The sequence below is a fragment of the Rhododendron vialii genome, chromosome 2a (assembly GCF_030253575.1).
Source record: "Rhododendron vialii isolate Sample 1 chromosome 2a, ASM3025357v1".
NCBI lineage: Eukaryota > Viridiplantae > Streptophyta > Magnoliopsida > Ericales > Ericaceae > Rhododendron > Rhododendron vialii.
Genome location: NC_080558.1, coordinates 1,930,931 through 1,953,736, shown reverse-complemented (window position 1 = coordinate 1,953,736; position 22,806 = coordinate 1,930,931). Strand labels below are relative to the sequence as shown.

At 38.2% G+C, this 22,806-nt stretch overlaps 1 protein-coding gene across 1 annotated transcript; it reads right to left on the bottom strand.

The window, feature by feature from the left end:
* Window positions 1–13,634: 13,634 nt before the first annotated feature.
* LOC131316297 (F-box protein At3g07870-like) lies at window positions 13,635–15,044 on the bottom strand. The gene has a single exon (XM_058345619.1). The coding sequence runs from the start codon at window positions 15,042–15,044 to the stop codon at window positions 13,635–13,637; it is 1,410 nt and encodes a 469-aa protein (XP_058201602.1).
* Window positions 15,045–22,806: the final 7,762 nt, after the last annotated feature.

Sequence of the window (22,806 nt, the reverse complement as noted above, 5' to 3'; positions counted from 1 at the left end):
AGGCAGTAGATTTTAATATTGCTTAGGTGGGGATGAAGTAAAAATAATGTGATGAACTTATATCGGTCGAGGTGCTTGCAAGTGCACTGAAGGGATGAAAGGGCGGTTGTTAAATTCCGATAGTGGTGGTAGCATTGTACTCAAAATGGTCAAGTGAAAGTGTTGGTGGCGTAGACGATCAAATTTCGCTTCGTAAATTAATAAGTCTCGCCTTGGGCAAATCCTTATGATGAAACTGTTTCTGACAATTTGATGATGTGTGGAAAGCCCTATGAACTTTGTGAAACTCTTATGGAATTGACGAATACCTTATAATTAAGGATGTGCGTTTTGAATGGAACTTAGAATGTGTAGATGGGCGCGGAACCATATTTTTGCCTTTTTGACTCGGATGATCTTTGAATCGCCGCCCTCCTTTTGACCAACTTTTTCATAAGCTAAACTTATATTTTCATTGCTTGTTTTTAGTAACCTTTTAATACTTTGAAAACCTTATTAATCGTTGTATAATTGGTCATGATCAATTAAAAATGGGAGATATGCTAGCGTCTTACCAAAAAGAATAGTTTTTCGAACCCACTGAGAGTAAAATGGTGACATCTTTTAATGTATAAATATTTTTTGATCCAAACTACTTTGGTTGGAAAGTGCGTTGAACAAGCTTTCTAACGGTTCAAATCACGTGCAAAACGGAGTTCGGGAGTGTGCGGTGCAAGTCCGCAAAGTTTGACTTGTTTGTGCAGCTTTGAGAATGCGCCCAGGCGCATTGACGTGCGCCTGGGGCGCATAACCTTGCGCTTGAGGCACAATGAAGCTCCAACCAGTTCAAAGTTTGCGGACTTGGAAACCTCATCTATGGAAACAACTTAATATATCACAAATACCAATGGCAAGGGCCACCTTACCCACACCCGTAAGGTTGTACCACAACTTGGTAGGTCCATTAGTTTGTCCTGTCGGATGAACTCCACTTCTCTACTTCAACTAATTGACTAGAAATAATTTGGTGGTGGCTATATTTTTGATAACTGATCACGTATTCGGCCTAGCTTACATAAACCTCCATCGACTAATTCTGGGGATTCAATTCCACCGCCCGCCTATTGGGAGCCCAATTAGATTTATGATGGCTAATTTGACAATATATATGAAATCCTCAATGAGATAATTTTTCTCGGAGATCAAAAATTTTCAAGGAATTCTACGCGGATGGAACTTTTGAATTCCTTCGCACTGGCTTCTTGTGCCTCTATTATCCTTGAACAGTCCTTATAATGTTTAAGGGTTTGCATTTTACAATCTCCAACCGATTGGGACTAAAAAACTTAATAAAAAAAGGAATTAGAAATAGCTGTTGCATGACAAGCGCCTCAGCCGCAAATAAGCCCTGGGTGCATTCTGATTTTTCTCTTTATGTACAGTGCCTCAGGTACGTTTAAGTTGCTGTCCGGGCGCATTCTGATTTTTATAAATTGCTTCCTGAGCGCATCCTATTTTCTCTTTTGATGGATTGCGCGCACCTCAGGCGTATGGTAGTTGCTCCCTGGGCGCATTTAGGGAAATTACGTAGCTCATTTTTCTTGCAAGTTTTGCTCATTGACACTTCATTTTTGCCATTGCTAGCGACTTCTCAGCTTCCAAAAAAAATTTTAAACTTCGTGCATCGGGCTTTGGAAACCTACAAATAGGAAAAACGGATTTTGGATGTTCTAAATGCGTGCATTCCGACGCTTATCGATCAGCATGAATGTAGTAGGAGTTTATCAAGAATAAGGAAGTGGAAACTACTCAAATTGGTTTTACTTGGACCATTAGTCATTGTTTTTTCGAGCATGAATGTTTTCCCTGCCTACCTCTTTGATGTCAGTAAATTTCCTAAGTTTTCAAGACTGTTCCAGTGGGAATTCCGTTCTGCCGAGAAAGGAAAGAAGACGTAGAATGAGGTGGGTCTATAGTGCTGAAATTTAGGTTTGAAGTTGAAATGAACAATATATATGATATCCTCAATGGGATCCAAATTTTTCAAGGAAATCTTCTCGGATCAGGAACTCTTGAATCCCTTCGTATCAATTGGGACTAAGAAACTCAATAAAAAATGAATTAGAAAAAGTTGCTGCATCACATGCACCTTAGGCACAAATAGATTGCGCCCTGGGTGCATTGGAAATTTTTTCTTCTGATGTAGTCCGCCTCAAGCACATTTAAGTTGCTCCCGGGGGCGCATCCTGATGTTCTCTTATTACGTTATAGACCTCGGGCGCACTTGAATTGTACCCTGGGCGCATCCTGATTTTCTCTTTTGATGTATTGTGCCTTATGGGCACATTTCATTTGCTCCCCGGGTGCGTCTAATGAAACCTTGTAGGTGATTCTTGTTAGATATACAAAAAAAGTCTGTTTGGCTAGTCCGTTAATATGATGTGCAGGGGAGACTAGAGTCACTAGTTGTTTTCTTGGATGGGCTTGACATTGGATTAGATTGCGAGTATAATTTCCTTGTATAATTTGATGATGGCTAATTTTACAATCTACTATGAAATCCTCAATGAGATAATTTTCTCGGAGATCCGAATTTTTCAATGAAATCTTCGCGGATGGTACTCTAGTTGAATCCCAACGTACTAGCTGCTTGTGCCTCTATTGTCCTTGAACAATCCTTATAATGCTCAAGGGTTTGCATTTATAATCGCCAACCAATTAGGACGAAGAAACTCAGTAAAAAAAAAATGAATTAGAAACAGTTGGTTCATCACATGCGCCTCAGGCGCAAATAGAGTGCCCAGGAAACAGTTGCTGCATCACATGCGCCTCAGGCGCATATAGAGTTCGCCCCGGGCGCATTGTAATATTCTCTTTTGAGGTAATGCGCCTCAGGCGCACTAGAAATATGCCCCTGGCGCATCATTATTTTCTCATTTGATTTTAGTTTCGCCCCGGGCGCATCTCATGAAATTACGTAGCTTTGTGCTTAGTACATGCATTTAAGCAGTTTTGTGCTTAGGCTGAACCGCGTAAATCTTTTGTCATTCTTTTCGATTGCTTGTCATAACACAGACATTGACAAGAAATACTTTGATTGAATCCTCAATGAAATATGATCGGAGATCTGAGACATTGGCAAGAAATACTTTGATGAAATCCTCAATGAAATACGATCAGAGATCTGAATTGTTCAATGAAATCATCGTGGACGGAATTCTTGGAATCCCGTTGTACTGAGACTTCTTGTGCCTCTATATATTTTGATTGAACAATCCTTGGAATGTCTAAATGTTTGCATTTTATAGACTCCAGCCAATTGGGAATAGAGAACTCACTAAATATGGGATTAGAAATAGTTGCCGCATCACATGCACCTCAGGCGCAGTTTGAGTGCGCCCCCGGCGCATCAAAGGTGTCTGTTTTGATGTAGTGCAACCCGGGTGTGTTAAAGTTGCGCCCAGGCGCATTCTATTTTCTCACTTTTACAATGCAGTGAATTGTGCTCCAGGCGCATCCTATTTTCTCTTTTGATGTACTCGGTGCAACTCAGGCACAATGAAGTTGCGCCTGCGCATTTAGTGAAGTTACCAAGGTCATTTTTCTTGCAAGTTCTGCTTATTGAGACTTCATTTTAGCCATTGCTTGAGACTTCTAAGCTTTCAAAAGAACGTTTAAACTTCGTGCAATCGGCTTTGAAAACCTATGCAACTATGGAAAATAACTTAATATATCAGAATTTAGAAGGGAAAGAAACATAACAAATGCATTTTGGATGTCTTAATGTGTGCATTCCGACACTTATCAACATGCTCTTATGTCCATTACTTTTTCCAGTAGGATTAACTCTACTTCTCAGCGCTTCTGCTAACTGAGGAGGAGTTTATCAGGATAAGGAGGTGTAAGATAGCTTGTACTGGCTGCTTGTGTCTTCCTTGAAAAATCCTTATAACTGAGGAGGAGTTTATCAGGATAAGGAGATGTAAGATAGCTTGTACTGGCTGCTTGTGTCTCCCTTGAAAAATCCTTATAATGCCTAAGAGTTTACATTTTACAATCTCCAACCAATTAGGACTAAGAAACTCAGTAAAAAATGAATTTGGAATAATTGCTGCATCACATGCGCCTCATGTGCAAACAGAGTGCGCCCCAGGCGCATTGAAATTTTCTCTTTTAAGGTAATGCGCCTCAGGCGCGCTGGAAATTGGAATTGTGCCCCAGGCGCAACCGTTATTTTCTCACTTGGTTTTAGTTTCCCCCGGGGGCATCTCATGAAATTACATAGGTCCTTCTTGTTGCAACAGTTGCTTATTGTGAGTTTATGTTTGCCATTCTTGAGACTAGCTTGTCTATTCATGGAAACTGACTCTTCCTTGGGCTCACTTTGTGTGGTTCCTTGGTGGTCTTTTGTATCGTTAATGTTTCCTAAGTCCTAATTTTTTTGTCCAAGAATATCGTTTGGTGAGTTGTTGTTCCGTCCAACTTTCGGTTGGATGGTCTGGTATTGTTGTTTTTTCTTCCTTTATTTGCCCTTGTTGTACCCTTGAAATTATAAAAGTTTTGTTTGCCAAGCGAAAAAAAAAATTTCGCTTGGTCTTTCATAGAAACTTACAAATATAGCCGGTGATGCTTCAGAGGTCTTTTTCAGTGGTGACATTTCAGTATAAGTTTTCAGGAGGTGAAAAACTTTGTGTAAATAATTTTTGGGCCAAACTAATTTGGTTAAAAATTAGGCTTGAAAAGCTTTTCAACGGTTCAAACTACGTTAAAATTGGGGTTCGGGAGTGTCCATGATAAGACTGCAAAGTTTGGTAGCTTTTGAAATTTAAAAGATGCGCCTGGGGCACATGGATTTAAGCCTGGGCGCAATAAAGGTATACAATTTGTCAACTTTGCAGGTTTGTTTCGAACACTCCCGAACTTCAATTTTTGCAAAGTTTAAACCATTAGAAAGCTTGTGGAATCTACTTTCTAACCCAAGTATTTTGAATCTAAAATTATTGAACATAAAAAATATATGACCAATTCAAACTCAATGAGTTGAAAAATAAATTATTTTGGACAAATGCTCGAATCTCCCTTATTTTAAATGGGATAAAGACCTATCATATATGGATAAAGAGAATTTTTAAAGTGCGAAAAGATAGTGGAATCCAAACATGAAGATAATAAAGTTTATTTCGTGAAAAGTGGGTAGTAAGTAGACCACTACAAGGATCAACGGAGCACTACCACCCCTTCACCAACATTGTCACCTGATAAGTGCCAAAATATACATATTTTGGCCCTCCAAACTACATTTGTTAGTCATTTATTTTGGTTAATTGATTTTTATTTTGTTCTTTTGTTGTTTATAGGTTGTTCGAGCCCGTTGTCCGAGACTTTGGATAAAAAGAAGATTTTAAAGACGTTTGGGATAAAAATGCGAAATGATCCAAAATTGAGTGGCTCATTTATTATTTCTTGAAGTTCAAGGGCCTTTGTGTAATTAAAGCCCTCAACTCTATATAAATAATTCACCTACTGACTACAGTAGGTTACGAAGGAAAAAAGGGAAAAGGCTACAGCAGCTTTCGGAAGAAAAAAGAAAAGCACGGACGAAACGAAGAATAGGGCTCCGGCAATATTGTTTAGTATTCTTTCTTCCTTTTAAGTTTTTGATGTCTTGTTCAATTACTCGTATTTCGGTAACTAATTTTAATTTTTGTTTTTAATAAAAGTTTTTCGTTGGTTCTTGTTTAACTTAGATTTTCTGTTTATTTTTCATCTCGCACAATAACAGCATGTTTCAAGTTAGAGTTTTTTTTATTTTATGCATAATGATCAGTGAGTAGTCGTTTTGGTAGGGTTGTGGGGTGATTAGCACGTTATGACTAGTTCGGGCACTGCTCCTTTTATCAAACAATGAAAAACCGATGTTAGATTGGAAAATACTTCCCGCGGACGAATCCGAGCATCGTCGGAGCCCATGTGAACAGGAGAATGGGGGTCCAAAACTCATTATTCGCTGCGCATGGGTATACGGCGACCATAGGGTTTCACATCTTGCGGGGTATCTTTTTCAATGTAAAATTGAACGTTTTTAAGAACTTCAAACTGAGCAGGTTAATCCAGACTAGTTATAAGTGCTATGAACCCTACGATCGTACCTTTCTTTTAATTATCTGAAAAGTACAATCAATTTCTTAGGTTTCAATTAATCTCAATCAAAACGACAAAGGGGTGGCAACCTAAGAGCCCATTTAAATTATAACAACCCGAATTTTTAGTCAGCACACATCACCGTCTTTGTGGATTCGACTCCGGACTTACCGGATATTGTGCTACGTCGGTTTCAGCCCTACGCTTGGGGCAACCCATTAATTTAGGATTAGGAATCGGTCAAGCATCACCGTAACACAACCTCTCCACTGTCTATAGCACCATCTTTTAGTACTTTGAATACACTCTTTATTGATGTGAAATAGGTTTTAATCGTATTTAAAATTATTGTAATTCAAGAATTTTCTCAAAATAATTTATTTTTTGACGTATTGAGGGTAAAATCATCATATATTTTGATGTATAAATAATTTTTGGTCCAAACTAATTTGATTAGAAATTAGGCTTGAAAAGCTTTTCAATGGTTCAAACCATGTAAAAATCAGAGTTCAGGAGTACGTGTCCGTGACATGACCGCAAAGTTTGGTCGATTTTGAAATTTGAAGGATGCGCCTGGCGCGCATGGAATTGCGCCTGGGACGCAATAAAGCTCCACAATTAGGCAAACTTTGCGGGTTTGTCCCTAACATTCCCGAATCCCGATTTTTGGTTTAAACCATTGGAAATCTTGTGAAGTCTACTTTATACCCTAGTTGTTTGGATCTAAAATTATTTAAACCTCAAAATTATATGACCAGTTTACCTTCAATGAGTTGAAAATTAAATCATATTTGTAAAGTACTCACATCTCTCTCATTTTAAATGAGATAAAGACCTATTATATATGGATAAAGAGGGTTTTCAAAGTACTAAAAGATACTGAAATCCAAACATGAAAAAAAGAAGAAGTTTAGTTTGTGAAAAGTGCACAGTAAATAGACCACTACCAATGTTAATTAACAGAGCACTACGACCCGTCCATGGGGCAACGCTATATGTGCAGCTGTGGTGTCGCTTGAGCTCAATGGCCTGCAAAATTCCATATGTTACAGAGTATAGGGACATACTCAGCCTTTTATGGAGAAGTAACATACTCAGCATAATATTTCAATTTCAAAACACCAATAAAAATAACAAGTGATGTCAAAATTAGCTAGAATGGAAGAGATAAAGAATTAGATCAGCATTCGCCAGCTTTTCCTTCTATCTTGTTCTCTTTTGAGCAACTTGTGAGATTATTATTCATCTGTTTCTGATTGATCATCATCTTCTGAGTGTTGCGGCTCAACATATCTCTCCCTCCCATATAGAAGCACTCCTAGGAACCATTCTCCCTTTTTTGGTACTTCTCTAAGCATCTAAAATAGAACTCTGTATACGTTGCTTCCCCTCTCAGCTCTTCCTCTTCCCAATCGTAGCCAGTAGGTGTAAACAAACTTTCCTCATAGTTAATTGCATTGACATAGTAGTGATTATGTTGAATATTTGGAATAGTTGGAAAATTTCATAAGAGCTTCACCATCCTTTGTATAGCATATTGGCTCCAACGTATCACAATCCGTTAGTGTCAAATTTGATTTGATAAACAACAAAGTCCACGAACCACAGGAAGTCATCCTTCCAAAATTCCCAATCCAAAAATCATGTCTCCCTCCTCCTTGTGCTTAGGCTCTGGCATCGGTACCTTTTTAAAGTTATTTAGATGTGGATTGAAGTAAAAAATCTTGTGCCCCCTAGGAGCAACGAGATTTTTTCTTATAGCCAAACCAATGCAAGTTTCCATTCATTACAGGACCTGATTCCACTGAACCAACCGCATAAGGGAATCCAACCATTCTCCAATCTTTGCTTTTGAAACTGCCAACCTTTACAAATTCACCAACATAATGTACGTGGACTGTCATGACAAAGCCCCACTAAAGCCTTGTACTCATCAGACAAGGAGTCATAGCAAAGTCCAGAAACAACACGATACTGCTTATACGCCAAGCATTCGTAATATGGGAGGGGAGGAGATATACTCTTTTTCCAAGGTCTCCGTACTCGTTCCACTTGAGATCCTTCGTCGATGGAGTGGAACGTAGGGATACCTAATCTCGGTAAGGATTGAGCGAGAACCATCTTCCTTCAGGTTATTTTGGGGATGATGTCGGAAGCCAAAGAATGCCATTGTTTGGAAATGCAAGTGAATCTAGAAAGAGAATCGAGGGTTAATCTCGAGAGGATTTCGACAATGATTTCTTCTGGAATATTTGGAAACTCGCAGGGTTAGGATTTTGTTTCTGCTTTCTTCTTCGCTCTTCTTCTTCTTTGTTTATTTTTCTTCCTTTTCATTCTCTTTCGAAACTGTTGGTTTATGGAGATAGGGTTTTCCGCTCTTATGCTTGTAATGACTCGTGAAGAAGAATGAGGACCAGGCTTAGCGACGGTCATGTACAAAAGCTACTACTAGAATTACTATGTTTCGATATCAATATATGCTGGCCGCACAATCAACTATAATCCCCTAATTCCACAAAGAGAGAAACTTATTTACGGAGCCGCTGCAAATAGGCTATTTACAGAGCCGCACGACCTCGGTCGTCTGTTTTGACAATCAATGATATATTGAGATACATTTTTAAATTTTGACTGGTAATAAATATTTTTGAACGGTAATAATTTACTTTTAATCCGGACCGTCCTATGGATGGCCATGATTGGCTCCATAAAAACTTATTTATGGAGTGTAAAAACTTATTTACGGAACACTCCATAAATAAGTTTTTCTGTTCAAACAAAATCTGGAAAGGATATAAACAACACACCAAAATTTTGTCTAAAATGGGGCCTTTGGTTCACTGACATTTGGAGTGGCCTAAGGGAGCGGGGGTGAGGTATCAGGCCAGGTTCAACTCATAGGACCTATGTGTAGTCTATTTTTGGACATATATTTTCTTTTTTTTTTTAACATAATCCTTTTTACTGATCCACTAACACTTCTTAAGGCCAGAAAGAAAATTCAATCTACCCTAAGTTCTAATCACTTTGGTAAAAAATATTAAAGAAATTCCACACGATCCTCTCATGTGGCACTCGTGTGAGGCAAAATGGAATCTATCACGATCACTTGATGATCCAAGCTATTCATTTTGTAAGTTTAGATGACTCGAGAACCCCGTGCACTGAGGATTTTTTTTTCCACATATTAATTTTTTCCTTCAAAAGTGCAAATTAAGCCAAGTTTTCTCCTTTTTGAACTTTTTTTTTATCGACCATGCAAGTAATATGTACCACAACGTGGTAGGTCCTTTAGTTTGTCCTTTTGGTGAACTCATCTTGTCTGCTTCTACTAATTGACTAGAAATAATTTGGTGGTGGCTAATGTTTTGATAACTAACGTATTCGGGCTAGCATACACGAACCTCCATCGACTAATTCTAGGGGTTCAATCCCACCGCCCACCTATTAGGAGCCCAATTAAATTGATCATCATGGCTAATTTGACAATATATATGAAATCGTCAATGAGATAATTTTGCTCGGAGATTGGAAATTTTCTAGGAATTCTACGCTGATGGAACTTTTGAATCCCTTCGCACTGGCTTTTTGTGCCTCTATTATCCTTGTACAGTCCTTATAATGTTTAAGGTTTTGCATTTTACAATCTCCAATCAATTGGGACTGAAAAACTAAGTAAAAAAGGAATTAGAAATAGTTGTTGCACCACATGCGCCTCAGGCGCAATATAGTGCGCCCAAGGCACATCTTGATTTTTCTCTTTATGTAATGCGCCTTAGCCTTAGGTACGTTTAAGTTGCTGTCCGGGCGCATTCTGATATTCTCTCTTTATGTCATGCGCCTAGGGCGCATTTTTATAAATTGGTTTCCGAGCGCATCCTATTTTCTCTTTTGATGTATTGTGCATGGTAGTTGCCCCCTGGGCGCATTTAGGGAAATTACCCAGCTCATTTTTCTTGCAAGTTTTGCTCATTGACACTTCATTTTTGCCAGTGCTAGAGACTTCTCAGCTTCCAAAAGAATGTTGAACTTCGTGCATCAGGCTTTGGAAATTAACCTACAACTATGGAAAATGACTTAACGTATCATAAATAACAATGGTTAGAGACATAACAAACGAATTTTGGATGTTCCAAATGTGTGCATTCCGATGCTTATCAGCATGCTCTTAGGTCCATTAGTTCTTCCTGTAGGACACACGCCATTGCTCTGCTTCTGCTAATGGAGTAGGAGTTTATCAAGATAAAGGAAGTGGAAACTATCATTAATTCCAGTAATGGGACCATTAGGTGCAGAAACTATTCAAATTGGTTTTACTTGGACATTAGACATAGTGCTACGAAAAATAAGCTAACAATGTCCCTGTCATTGTTTTTTCGAGCAAGAATGTTTTCCCTGCTTACCCCAATTATTTCGATCGGAAAATTTCCTGAGGTTTCAAAACCGTTCCAGTGGGAATTTCTTTCTTCCGAGAAAGGAAAGAAGATATAGGTTGAGGTGGGTCTATAGTGCCGAAATTTAGGCTTCAAGTTGAAATGAACAACATATATGAAATCCTCAATGAGATCTAAATTTTTCAATGAAATCTTCTCGGATGGAACTCTTGAATACCTTCGTGCGGGCTTCCTCTATTGTCCATGAACAGTCCTGTTTGCATTTTACAAATCCCAACGAATTAGGACTAAGAACCTCATTAACAAATGAATTACACAAAGTTGCTGCAGCACATGTGTTGTGAAAATTCGCAAGTGCACGAAATCGTAACAAGTAATATAGTGATAAAGAAAGATGTCGAACCCACGAGGACTACTTACCTATTAACTATTGAAATTGTTCTAGTTCTAAATTATTTGGAATCAAGAAAAGTGATGGATTTTTGGATTTGAAAAATAAAAACAACTTAAAGTAATTCAACAACTGAAGATTTGACCGAACACTTAAGAGAATAAGCTTTCACTCAGGAAGAAAAAAAAATACTAAGGCATCCGACTCACCTAACCAAGCCAATCCCAAATCCTAACCATGCGATCAGTCAATTATAGTCCTATTTGACAGCGAGAAATTCAAACTTTTCTAAGACCCTCTCTCTAGTAGAATTAGAACTACCCAACATACTATAATCCGTGATATGTCTATGCGGATTTAAGAGCATTTGAGCCCATTAATATTAACAAAATTTCTCATATAAGCTGCACAAACCACGTTGGCACATTCCTGTCTTTCGTTCAATTCATGACATACATCATACGAAGTTAAATTGCATGCATCATCTCTCGAATTAGCATGCACAACACATCACTCAAATATTAGCCAGATAATTGAGAGCACTAAACACAATGATGTAAACTCAAAAACACAATGATGTAAACTCAAAAGGACTGATAAAATTATGATCACATAAAAATAGGATTTGGAATTGTCATGGAGAGGCTACATCGTAGCCTTAGCAATAGAAATTAGTTCATAATAGAATCAAAACAACCCATAATATTTCTGCTGTTCATAATGAAAATTGTATGAAAAGAAGGTGAAGAGTTGAGAAGGAAACTGTATGTAGATCGAAAATCTGTTGACAAACTCCAATTCGGCCTTTGTCTTCTTCTTCTTTTTCCCAAACTTCTAAGTCTTCTCCAATGGTGAAAAAAAAACTTGATCCCCAATTTTCACCATATTATTCTTCGATTTTTGGAAAGTCTTCAACACGAAAGTTGTAGGATTCTCTCTTAGCTTTCCGTAGACACCAAGATCACCCTTATTGGATTTCTCTAGCCAAAGATATGCTCCGATTACGGAAGGGAACTCCAGGAAATCAGAGAAAAGATCAAGTGTTTCCTATTCTTTTGAAGAAGGCAATCTTTGTTCATTCAAAAAGGAAGGTTTCCTCCTCAATTCCCATCAAGCCTTCAATGTTTTTATTCCTGAACAAAAATAAATAAAGTAAATAAAAACTCTAATAAATAAAACAATTAAAACACAAACTAACATAAAATTAAGAATAAAAGTATGCCGAAACTTGCATAGAAATTAAGCACATCAACTTGCACCTTAGGCGCAAATAGATTGCGGCCCTAGCGTATCGAAAATTTTCTCTTTAGATGTAGTGCACCTCGGGCACATTTAAGTTGCACCCTGGGGGCGCATCCTGATTTTCTCTTTTGATGTGTTTTACCTTAGGCGCATTTCATTTTCGCCCTGGGCGCATGTAATGAAATTTTGCAGGTGTTTCTTGTTACAAGTTCTGCTCATTGAGACTTCATTTTTGCAATTGCTTGAGACTTCTAAGCTTCCGAAAGAATGTTAAACTTCGTGTAATTGGCTCTGGAAACCTACAACTATGGAGAACTACTTAATATGTCAGAAATAAGAATGGTAAGAGACATAACAAACGCTATTTTTTTTTTTTTTCAAAAGTTTAGGATTTCTATTGATAACAAAGAGCTTATAATATTGGGCATATTCTTCCCGAGGGAGAAAATAGCCGAACGGGCGGGTAGCCAATCCAAAGACCTATACCTCCAAACCCATACACGCACATAAGAAGAGTATCTGAGTGAGAAGATCAAAGAGGAAGATTATAAAGAAAAAACATATCGCAGAGATTAGTGTTAAAATCAATGACCATATCCTTAGGAAAAAGAAGGGTCTTTCTTCTTCGCTTTTGTTCAAGGAAGTTCGGAAAACTCTGGACGTTGGTTATAGGTTAGGCATTGAACCTAGAGGGGGGCTGAATTTCTTGTTAAGGAAATTTGTTAAAATGCAAGAAAACGAATTAGCCGAAAGGATCAATGCTCTCGATGACCTGGAGGAGGAGGCTTATTTGGAGGATCTTGATGATATCAAGAAAGGAGCTTCCCTCTCCTTGGAGTTTTAATTCTAAGGTTTGGCCTTCGTTTTGCCCCCTTGGTTGGATCGTTGTGAGTTGGTTTTTCTTTTTTGGTTACTTGGGCTGCTTTTTCCAGATTTGTTTGGGTTGGTGTTGATGGTTTGGTGCTTTGATTTTCGTTTCCGCTTGTCAGGTCTTGGGGTTTTCACGTTGGCTTTCGTTTTTCAGTTGGCGTCTTGCTTTCCTTTAGGTCTTGGGTGGCTTTATGTCAGTGTGTCTTGATTCTTTTAATCTTTGTAATCCTTTATAAAGATTAATAAATCCTTTTTGCTTAGCAAAAAAAAAAAAACACTACACACCAACTATTGCATCTCACATAACCCAACTTACACACACCAACACCAAAATAAAAAACGACACCCCCAAACGGTGGGTGAGGAAGACTTCAGTAGGGGAGAAATACAAGGACAAGACAAATCAAAACCATAACAAACCCCAACAATCAACAAGATTCGACGTCAAGAGACCATGCTGACCGATGTGCGATGTAGGAATTAGTCTGATGTGAGCGCAAACTGGTCCGGAACACCTTGCATTACCCAAAAAACAGAGTTGATATAACAAATCAGATAAGCATTTACCAGCTTTTCCTTATCTATTGTACTACTCTCTATATGAGCATTTTCGTAGATTACCCTTCTTGTATTTCTAACTGATCACCATCTTCTGAGTTTTGCTCCTCGAAATCTCTCTTTTCGATATTGAAGGACTCCCAGTAACCATCCCCTGTTTTTTGGTATTTGTACAAGTCTCCATACAAGAACTCCGTATATGTTGCTTCCCCTCTCAGCTCTTCGTCTTCCCAATCGTAGCTAGTAGGTGCAATCAAACTTTCCTCATATTTAATTGCATTAATACAGTAACGATTATTTTGAACTGAAATTTCTCTATGTAAGTCGTTAACATTATATGCCCTCATGGTATCACCATTCACATCCGTGGAAACTTTCATAAGAGCTTCATCATCCTTTGTATAGCATAATGGCTCCAACGTATCACCATCCGTTAATGTCAAATTCGATATGATAAACAGCAAAGTCCACGATTTTTTCATGCCATATTCCTTCATTGCCAATACCTCGACACTGTGGCATTCATAATTACTTGGATTGTCATGACGAACCATAGAAAGACATCCGTCCAAAACTCCCAACCCGAAAATCATATCTCCCTCCTCGTGCTTAGGCTCCGGCATCGGAACCTTTTTAAAGTTATTCAAATGTGGATTGAAGTAGATAATCTGATGGCACGGAAGGAAGCGAACAGAGTTTTTCTTAGAGGCATACCAATGGAGGTTTTCATTTACTACAGGTCCTGATTCCACTGTGCCAACCGGATAAGAGAATCCAACCATTCTCCAATCTTTGCTTTTAAAACTACCAACCATTACAAAGTCACCATAATAACCGGGTGTCTCACGATGAAGCGCCACTAAAGCCTTGTACTCACCAGACAAGGAGTCATAGCAAAGTCCGGAAACAACACGATACTGCTTAAACGCCAAGCGTTCGTAAGATAAAACTTTCTTAAAATAACTGGTGACGGGATTCCAAAGGAACAAGTCATCGGTAATATTTAGAAGCACCAAGCCATTACACGATCCGAAAAATCTGGGAGGACGACGAGATATTCTCTTTTCTCGTAGTCTCCACACTTGTTTCTCATGAGATTCTTCGTCGATTGAGTGGAACGTCGGGGTACCAGATCTTGAAACAGATTGAACGAGAACCATCTTTCTTCCAGTTACTGTGGGAATGATGTCAGCAACCAAAGAACACCATTGTTTGGAAACGCACGTGAATCTAGAAAGAGAACCGAGGGATAATCTTGAGAGTATATCGACAATGATTTCTTCGGGAATATTTGGAAACCCGCAGGGTTGGGATTTTGTTTCTGCTTTCTTCTTCGCTCTTCTTCTTCGCTTATTTTTCTTCCTTTTCATTCTCCTTCGAAACTGTTGGTTTATGGGGAAAGGGTTTTCCCCTCTTGTGCTTGCCATGACTCCTGAAGAAGAATGCGGGCAAGGCTTATCAACGTCCATGTACGAAAGGTACTACTATATATACAACTATTATGTCTGGCTATCAATGCTTGCCGTGCCGCACATTTAATTATAATGCCCTAATTCTGCAAAAAGAAGGAAAGGATACCAAAAAAAAACATTAATGCATCTTGAGTCCTAATTTTTTTGGCCTTGAATATCGTTTGGTGAGGTATTGTTCCGTTCAACTTTCGGTTGGATGGTCTTGTTATTGTTTTGTTTTCTTCCTATTTCCCCTCGTTGTACCCTCTTCGAGTTTAAAAAAGTTTCATTTGTCGAGCCAAAAAAAAAATCGTTTGTTTTCATAGTGAATCCTAGTCGGATTTCTTTATATTCCATTTAACATTTCTCAAGTTACGGAAGGCTGGCCCAACTTTTCCCACAATTCATTTGTTAATCCTTTACCCTTTTTTTCAATACCAGCCAAGACCAATGTCAATGGGTCCAATCCCCTCCCGGAAAATCATAAACCGCGTGCAACCCATAGGCCTAGGAATAATTATTGATTAACCCTTTTACAATACAATACTGCTCGGGCCCACCGCATAAATTGTATTGTTTCATAGCATAACAATTCCATAAGACCATTCAATTTGCACATTTTCGCATTCATTGGTCTCCAAGGCCTACAAACACAGTAGAACGCTAAAATATATCAAGTAACAATGTAAACGGATCGACAAAGCGTAGATTAGGCAGATTAAATGGGTGCTTTTTGGCACCTATCACAAGCCTTGCTCCTCACTCCAAGAAATTAGCTGAGGCCTGAAAGGCCTGGAAAAACTCTCTTTTCCTGCATAAAAACTTGTAAAAGGGCAACAAAAATTTTGGCTGTGCAGAACCTCCAAGCCCTTTGAGCTGCTTGTAAGCTGCTTGAATGCCTGGATAGAAGATCTTGGGCCCACCAAGATTAAAGGCCGAAGTTTTTCCAGGCCTTTCAGCCATTATATTGGCTTTTGAGTCCCATTTGAGGGCCCACTTGCTTTTACTTTAGTCACCAAGCCTGGTTTAGCTGCTTGTAAGCTGCTTGAATAATGTTAAAGAGAATCTTCTAGGCCTTTGAGCTGCTTGTGCAAGTCTAAGCTACTTGTGGAGCAGCTTTGGGATGTCTCCATGCATGGCTGCTATGTGTCCCAAGCCTTTCTTCATGCTGAAGGATAATAGAGACTCAAGCCTTGAGCTGCTTGCAAGCAGCTTACCTAGACATGCCATGCAAGAACATTCTAGGCCTTCGAGCTGCTTGTGAGCAGCTTAAGGCCTTTTCCTGCTAATTGAAGGCCAAATGTGACGTTTTAAGAAGCAGGCCGAGCCATCACTTGGGCCTGAGCTTGAGGTGAATCGTAGACCTCCATCGATCCTTTGTAATCCTTGTGAGCCCAAGCCTGGAAAAAACTTAGACTTTAACTTATTTGGACCTACTAAAAGGCCTTATTGTTTCTAAGAACTGGCTTAGGCCTGGGATAAAACGCTCAGACATAGTGGGTCGACCCAAGACCTTGGCCAGTCTTGGACCCGAATTTGTGAAAGTGATATTTTGGGCATTAGTTTGTCCCATTTCTTTACAAACTCAATTGGCCCTTTTGCATTCAAATTGGCCCAATTCTCCAGGTTACTGATTTATAAGGCCTCTCAAGGCCTGAGACTAACATTCAAGGCCACCTTCTGACCGACAAATTGATTTTCTGAATTTTGGCCAAAAATGGGTGTAAATAGCCCTTAGATTTTTGTTGTTGTAGTGTGTCTAATGGGGTTTTAGAGTTTTGAATGAGAGAGAGCTAAGGTTTAATGTTGATGAGAGAGAGAGAGAGAGAGAGAGAGAGAGAGAGCGCTACATTCATTTGAAACCATATGATGGGTTGTGTTTATTTGTTGCTATTTAAAGTGGGGTAAAGAAGTCAAATCACCCACAGGACTTAGTGAACATTGCACTTTTACCCCATATGACTTGGTGGGCTATGTAATCCAACATTAGGACCGGCCCAGAATTAACTCTTTTTTTATCCCTTATTACAGTCCAACAAAAGATGCCCTATTTTTAATTTCGCTTTAAGCCTTCGAAAAGTCCGGGCCGACCACATGTAAATCAATACACGCAATGCTCAAATCAATTTCACAATTGATTAAAATCTGGTTTTGTACTACAGCTAGCCATGTGCACCATTTAAATTTTCTTTGCCAAATAAATTTAAAATCTTGTTTTACTTTTTCTTTTTTCTCATCTAAAATTTCTTCTTCATGCATGGCATTTACAAATTGCATAGAAACAACTACTCCCATATTGTTTTAGTTTCTGAGTGAAAATAAATCAGTATTTTTTTACAAGGTCTAAAGATCATGTGTACAAGGTTCAAAAAATTAAGATCGAAACTCATAATTTTGAAATAAAGACAAAAATAAGTCAAAAATAAAAAAAATATAAGTGATTATTTTTAATCCAAAACTAGCCTCATTGACCATTGCAAATATAATTTCCTGATGATTTCGGGCCAACGTTCATAAAACACAAATACAGAAGATCATATTTGATGCAAAAAGATTTTCTTCTGAATTGGTAAATTTTGAGCGGTCCAAATGTTCAGGCTATAAAATAGAAGAGGTTCAGCAGTTGCAAGACACCGGCCAAGATACCAAGTGACACCAGAGCAATATACAGAGCAATACAAACCCTCTTCTCACCCACTTTATTTCACAATATTCGCTTGAGAGCTTTGAGAGCAAAATGATAAGGTTTAGTAGTAGAATACTGCTATCCACACAGACAAAAGTGCAAAAATTATGCACAGATTTTTTTGTGGGACCCACAAACAAATAATTCGAGCCATTCATTAAATGTAAAATACTTTTTCAAGGGTTCTTGTGAAGAATCAACTATAAATTCTCAATCCAATCATCTAACTTTTCATTGATATTTCAAAATAATGAAAAGTTAAATGATTGGATTGAGCATCTATAAGTATCGAATTAAGCTGATTTTTAATGGGGACTCTTGAAAAAGTGTTTTACATTTAATGAACGGCTCAAATAATTTGTGTGGGACCCATGGTGGGCCCCACAAAAAAAAATTTGTGCATGAAGGCTCCATTTGTTTCGATGTAAAATGTTTTACAGTGTAAAATATTTTCCATGTAAAATGTTTTTTCAAAAAACAAACTTCAAACTTTTATTTTTCGGTGTTTGTTTGACACTTAAAAATATTTTCAGAAAATAACAAAATAGTGTAGAAAGAGAAATGGAGAGCTTAAACGGTGGAGAGATATGAGATTATTGGAATTGAACGTGGTTCAGGATTGACAATCGAGAAAACTGAGCAGTGAGAATTGTAGTAAAAGGCAACGGATTCATTTCGAAAAATAACTTACGGAAGTTTTAAGGGTAAGTCATTTTCATCCAATTGATGGAAAATGTTTTACATGTAAAATGTTTTCCTTATTTTTTAACAACCAAATACCGGAAAATAGGTAAAATATTTTACGTCCAAACAAACGGAGCCGAAATGTCTGTGTCAACACTTTCTGTTAGGAGTATGGGTAGCGCCTTGACTTGCGGTTATGAGGGAATGCTCTCGGTTGACGAATCGAACTACTCTAAGTCCTAGGTTGGGTTCGAGGTTCTGGCTTTACTTTACAAAGTGGACGAGAATTGTTTTCACTCTTTTAGAGAGCTTTTCACATTACATATTTTTCTTAGTGATTGTATTGAGAATTTGCGAAATTCTCAATGAGTTTGTGGTTCAATTACAGAATTGGGTTTTGTTTTGTAAATTAAATTATTGAGTTTGGGAAGATAAACTTAAGTGGTTCGACTAACTCCTCAGGAAAATTATAGCGACACGGTTGTAAGATTTAATCGGCACCAAAAACTGGTTCGTTGATTAGTAAAGTAGGCTGGCCAAACAATTTTTAATGTGGTTATTTTAGTTAGGAACCCAATTGACCCCCTCGATCTCGGGGTGCCTTTTGGATACAAATTGGTGATGTGGCATGAAATGCAAAAAAACTGTGGTGGATTCCAATTCTTCTTCTTCTTCTTCTTCTTTTTCAACCGAAGAAGCATACCCATTTTAAAAAGTCATACAACATCTATAGATTATCGCCGGAATAGAGATCAGGCCTTATAGCATTTACAGATTGCTACCCGAATACAGTGATACAAAGACACAGTCAAGCCCTAAAGCTAACGATATACAGAAAAAAGCAAAGAAATGAAGCTGATGTCTAACGTCTAAGCAAGAGTCATCGCTCATTCCACACCGTTATCAACAAGGTTCGTCTTATGTGGAGCTATAGTACCCAGACGCCAGACGCCTCGGGATGACGGAGCTCCAGATCAAAGACAGCACTAAAAACCGATGGAAATCTCCAATTCTTCTTTAGAAAGTGGACTTTGCTAATTGAAAATAGGGTGAAGAGTCAGTTGCTGTTTTTTGCCAAATTCCAAACTAGGTCTAAAAAGATGGTGACATAAAGAGTGACGCGGGAGGACCAGAGGGCATTTGTCCCACCGTCTGTCTTCGTTGATGCCAAAATTCATCGGAGGAGCAAATCTTTCTCCGAATCTTACAAATGAAATTCTTACCTAACCCCAAAATGAAAATTGGTAAGATTTCTAGCCGAAATTATGACATCCTAAGAACAAGTTTTATGCATGACCAAAACAACAAAGCAATAGACATTATTTCACGGAAGCAATTTAAATGTCAGCATTGGATTTTCCTAGTAAGCCCTGTATCAATTCACAAGAATTTTTATGTTATGAAAAAGTTTGTTTTCAAATTACAAGTTCTTTGGAAATTGGCAATATATACCCTTCCAAGTGTTCGGTGTTTTGTTCTAATGAAATCTGTGAAACTAAAATTCCTGTGTATCCTCGAAAAATTCCGGAGCCGCCCATGCATATTGTACGATAACGATGTCACAAGAAGAGTATTCGTGCACTCAAAGGGATAAAGAATTAAGCAACACGTGCTGGACCCATCACAGGCTTCAACTGAACACTTCTTTTGGTACAATGCTTTAACTTAACACAAGAAGATGTCCTGGTAGCCCAACCCTGCAAGTCAGGAGCACCTGAATTGCTGATAAGCATAAAAAAGATAGAACGGGTCAGAAAAGAATTTTTCTCATGCGCATAACTATCTATTCTAATATATAATGGGAGAGCACCGGTTTGGTGTCTTTCATTTTTGTAGCCCCTCGCAAAAGTGATTTCCATATTTGTCCAAAAACGTTGAAGATTTTAACAATTTTTTCACTATGGAATAAAGTAACTGCTTGGGTAAAATTGTAAAAGCACTCTAACTCCAACTGCCACACCCAAGGCAGTTGAACAGTTTCACCCTACGAATATAGAAAAAATACTTACCAATATCCATTAAAATTGCTTTTTTACAAGACCCTGTAAATGGCTATTTTAAAATTTAATTTGTGAGTATTATTCTGTATTTTTTGAGACCTGAAGTGGACCCCACACGTATGGTAAGCCTAGACTTTCTGCTTCTTAAATGGTGTGGGGCTATGGTATGTGGACTGAGAAACCGAGTTATGAGAGAAGCAGTGGGGCTATGGACTATAGTACGTGGACTGCGAAACCGAGTCAAGAGAGAAACAACAGTCGTCGTCCACGAGGTCTTTTCACTTTTTAATACTTCTCAGTTCACAACTTCACATGCCTTTTGCTTTATTTTATTTTATTTTATTTTTAACATTGCAATGTTTAGTCAAGTATAGTCTGATTCATTACGCTAGTGGTATGTACCAGATACCAAAATAATAAGAATTTCGCTTGAAAACACTAGCTTAATTGTTGAACACTTAAATCTCAATTACATATTTTATATGAGAATCCTTGGAACAAATTTGCTAGACTAATATTAAAGTAGTGGAACATTTGTTGAAGAAATTGTGTGAATGGTATTCCGTAACATTTTTCGGTTACTGTGGATGGACCCAGTAGGAGAATCGTTTGATTATTACAAAATGACATGAGAGTTGAACAACAAACTTGGAGAATCATTTGATTATTACAAAATGACATGAGAGTTGAGCAACAAACTTCGACTTGTTCTCCCCATGCACGAGGACCTAAATATAAATTATAATTAGCTTAAAGGTCAATGTTTCCAAGTAGCAAAATATGAAAAGATAATGACGTATAACAACAATTCCACATTTCTATCTAAGAACATGTGTAGTAACCAGCCATGCATGTTCTTCCCCCCTCTGGTCACAACCGATTGGCTCCCCCTTCTGGTTTCCCCTTCCCATGTCCGATTGGTTGTCCCTTTTTGTCCCAAACGGCCCCTCTCTTCTGGCTTCCCCCTCTCCGTTCGATTGAGACTCTCTTTATTCTTCCATTTCCATTCTTCCCTCTCCGATTGGATTTGGCTTCCCTCTCCGATTGGATTTGGCTTCCCTCTCCGTTCTCCCCTTCCCCATCCGATCCAATTGGCTTTCTCCAGTCCTATCTATGCATGCACATCTGGTGGGTTTGTTTGGTTTTGTGCTGCAGGTTGAAGTTCCGGCCTCTTGTAGCCGGTGTTTGATTCTGATGAGGTTTTCTGCTAGTGGGCTTAGTTTTCTCACAATGGCTAACTGATCTGCGTCGGCCATCATTAAAAATGGGTGTGATCCAACCAGCGGTTTGGTCAATTTTGGTTATTTGTTTTATCGTTTAAGCTCGTGTCAAGCGTTTGTTGACATGGCTGCAAACTGACAATTGGGAGGTGATGCGTGTAGCTTACCTATTTATTTGTTTCTATTGTAGCTTAGGTTTGCCGCACGCTCATGTGCTTTGATTTGTATTATGTTAGTTGAAACCCTTTTTGTACTCTTTTCTATTCACAGTGGCGGCTCTAGGAATTCTTCCAAGGGTGTTTAGAAATTGCACTATACTTTCTCGAGAAACCACAATTATATATATAAACAAAAAGTCATACATAACATCTAAAATGCAACCCAAAAATAGCAAAGTATATAAACTATATATATAAACCGTTGCATGATATCCTCGTTATCAACGGTATCGATCAAATACATCACTCTCTATATAAGTAATTAAGCAATCATTCATCCATTGATCTCTCATTTGATTGCGTAGATTGCTGTTAGGGGTGGGTGTTCAATAACATTTGGGTTGGGTGTTCAAACAATTGGGTTAGATGTTCATTGACAATTACATTGGGTGTTCAAACTAAGGCTAGTCCAAAATTTTACATGTATTCTAAGCAAAAAAAAAAAAAAATTTTGGGTGGTCAGTTGACCATGGTTTCATGTGAATGGAGTTGCCACTATCCATTCATATATATGATGTTCTTCTTTGATGCCAAAAAAAACATGTGTATTAACCAAAGAGACCTTATGTAATGCAATATGGTCATTTTACAAGTGGGTTTGTTCATTCAACGGAAAGAGGATCAAAGGGCCAAATATATGTATTTTCTTCCATAAAATATGAATATGATTTAGTTTAAAGGTCAATGCTCCCATAGTCCCATCTAATTAACAAAGCATGGTAAGATAAAGATAGAATGAGTAGTTCAAGACTTACCAACAAAAATATAGAACGAGTAAACTCAACGATTTACCTTTATACCCTATATCCATGGTCTGCAAACAGACCTCAAGAAGGGCGGTTTCGTCATTCTACATTGGGTTCGTTCGGGCAACAACAAGGAGGATCAAAAGGCTGACTAAAATAGGAAAAAGCTTATGCTTTTTGGTTACGGGAAAAATGGGCTTTTGATTTTGGAAAAACCAACTGAACG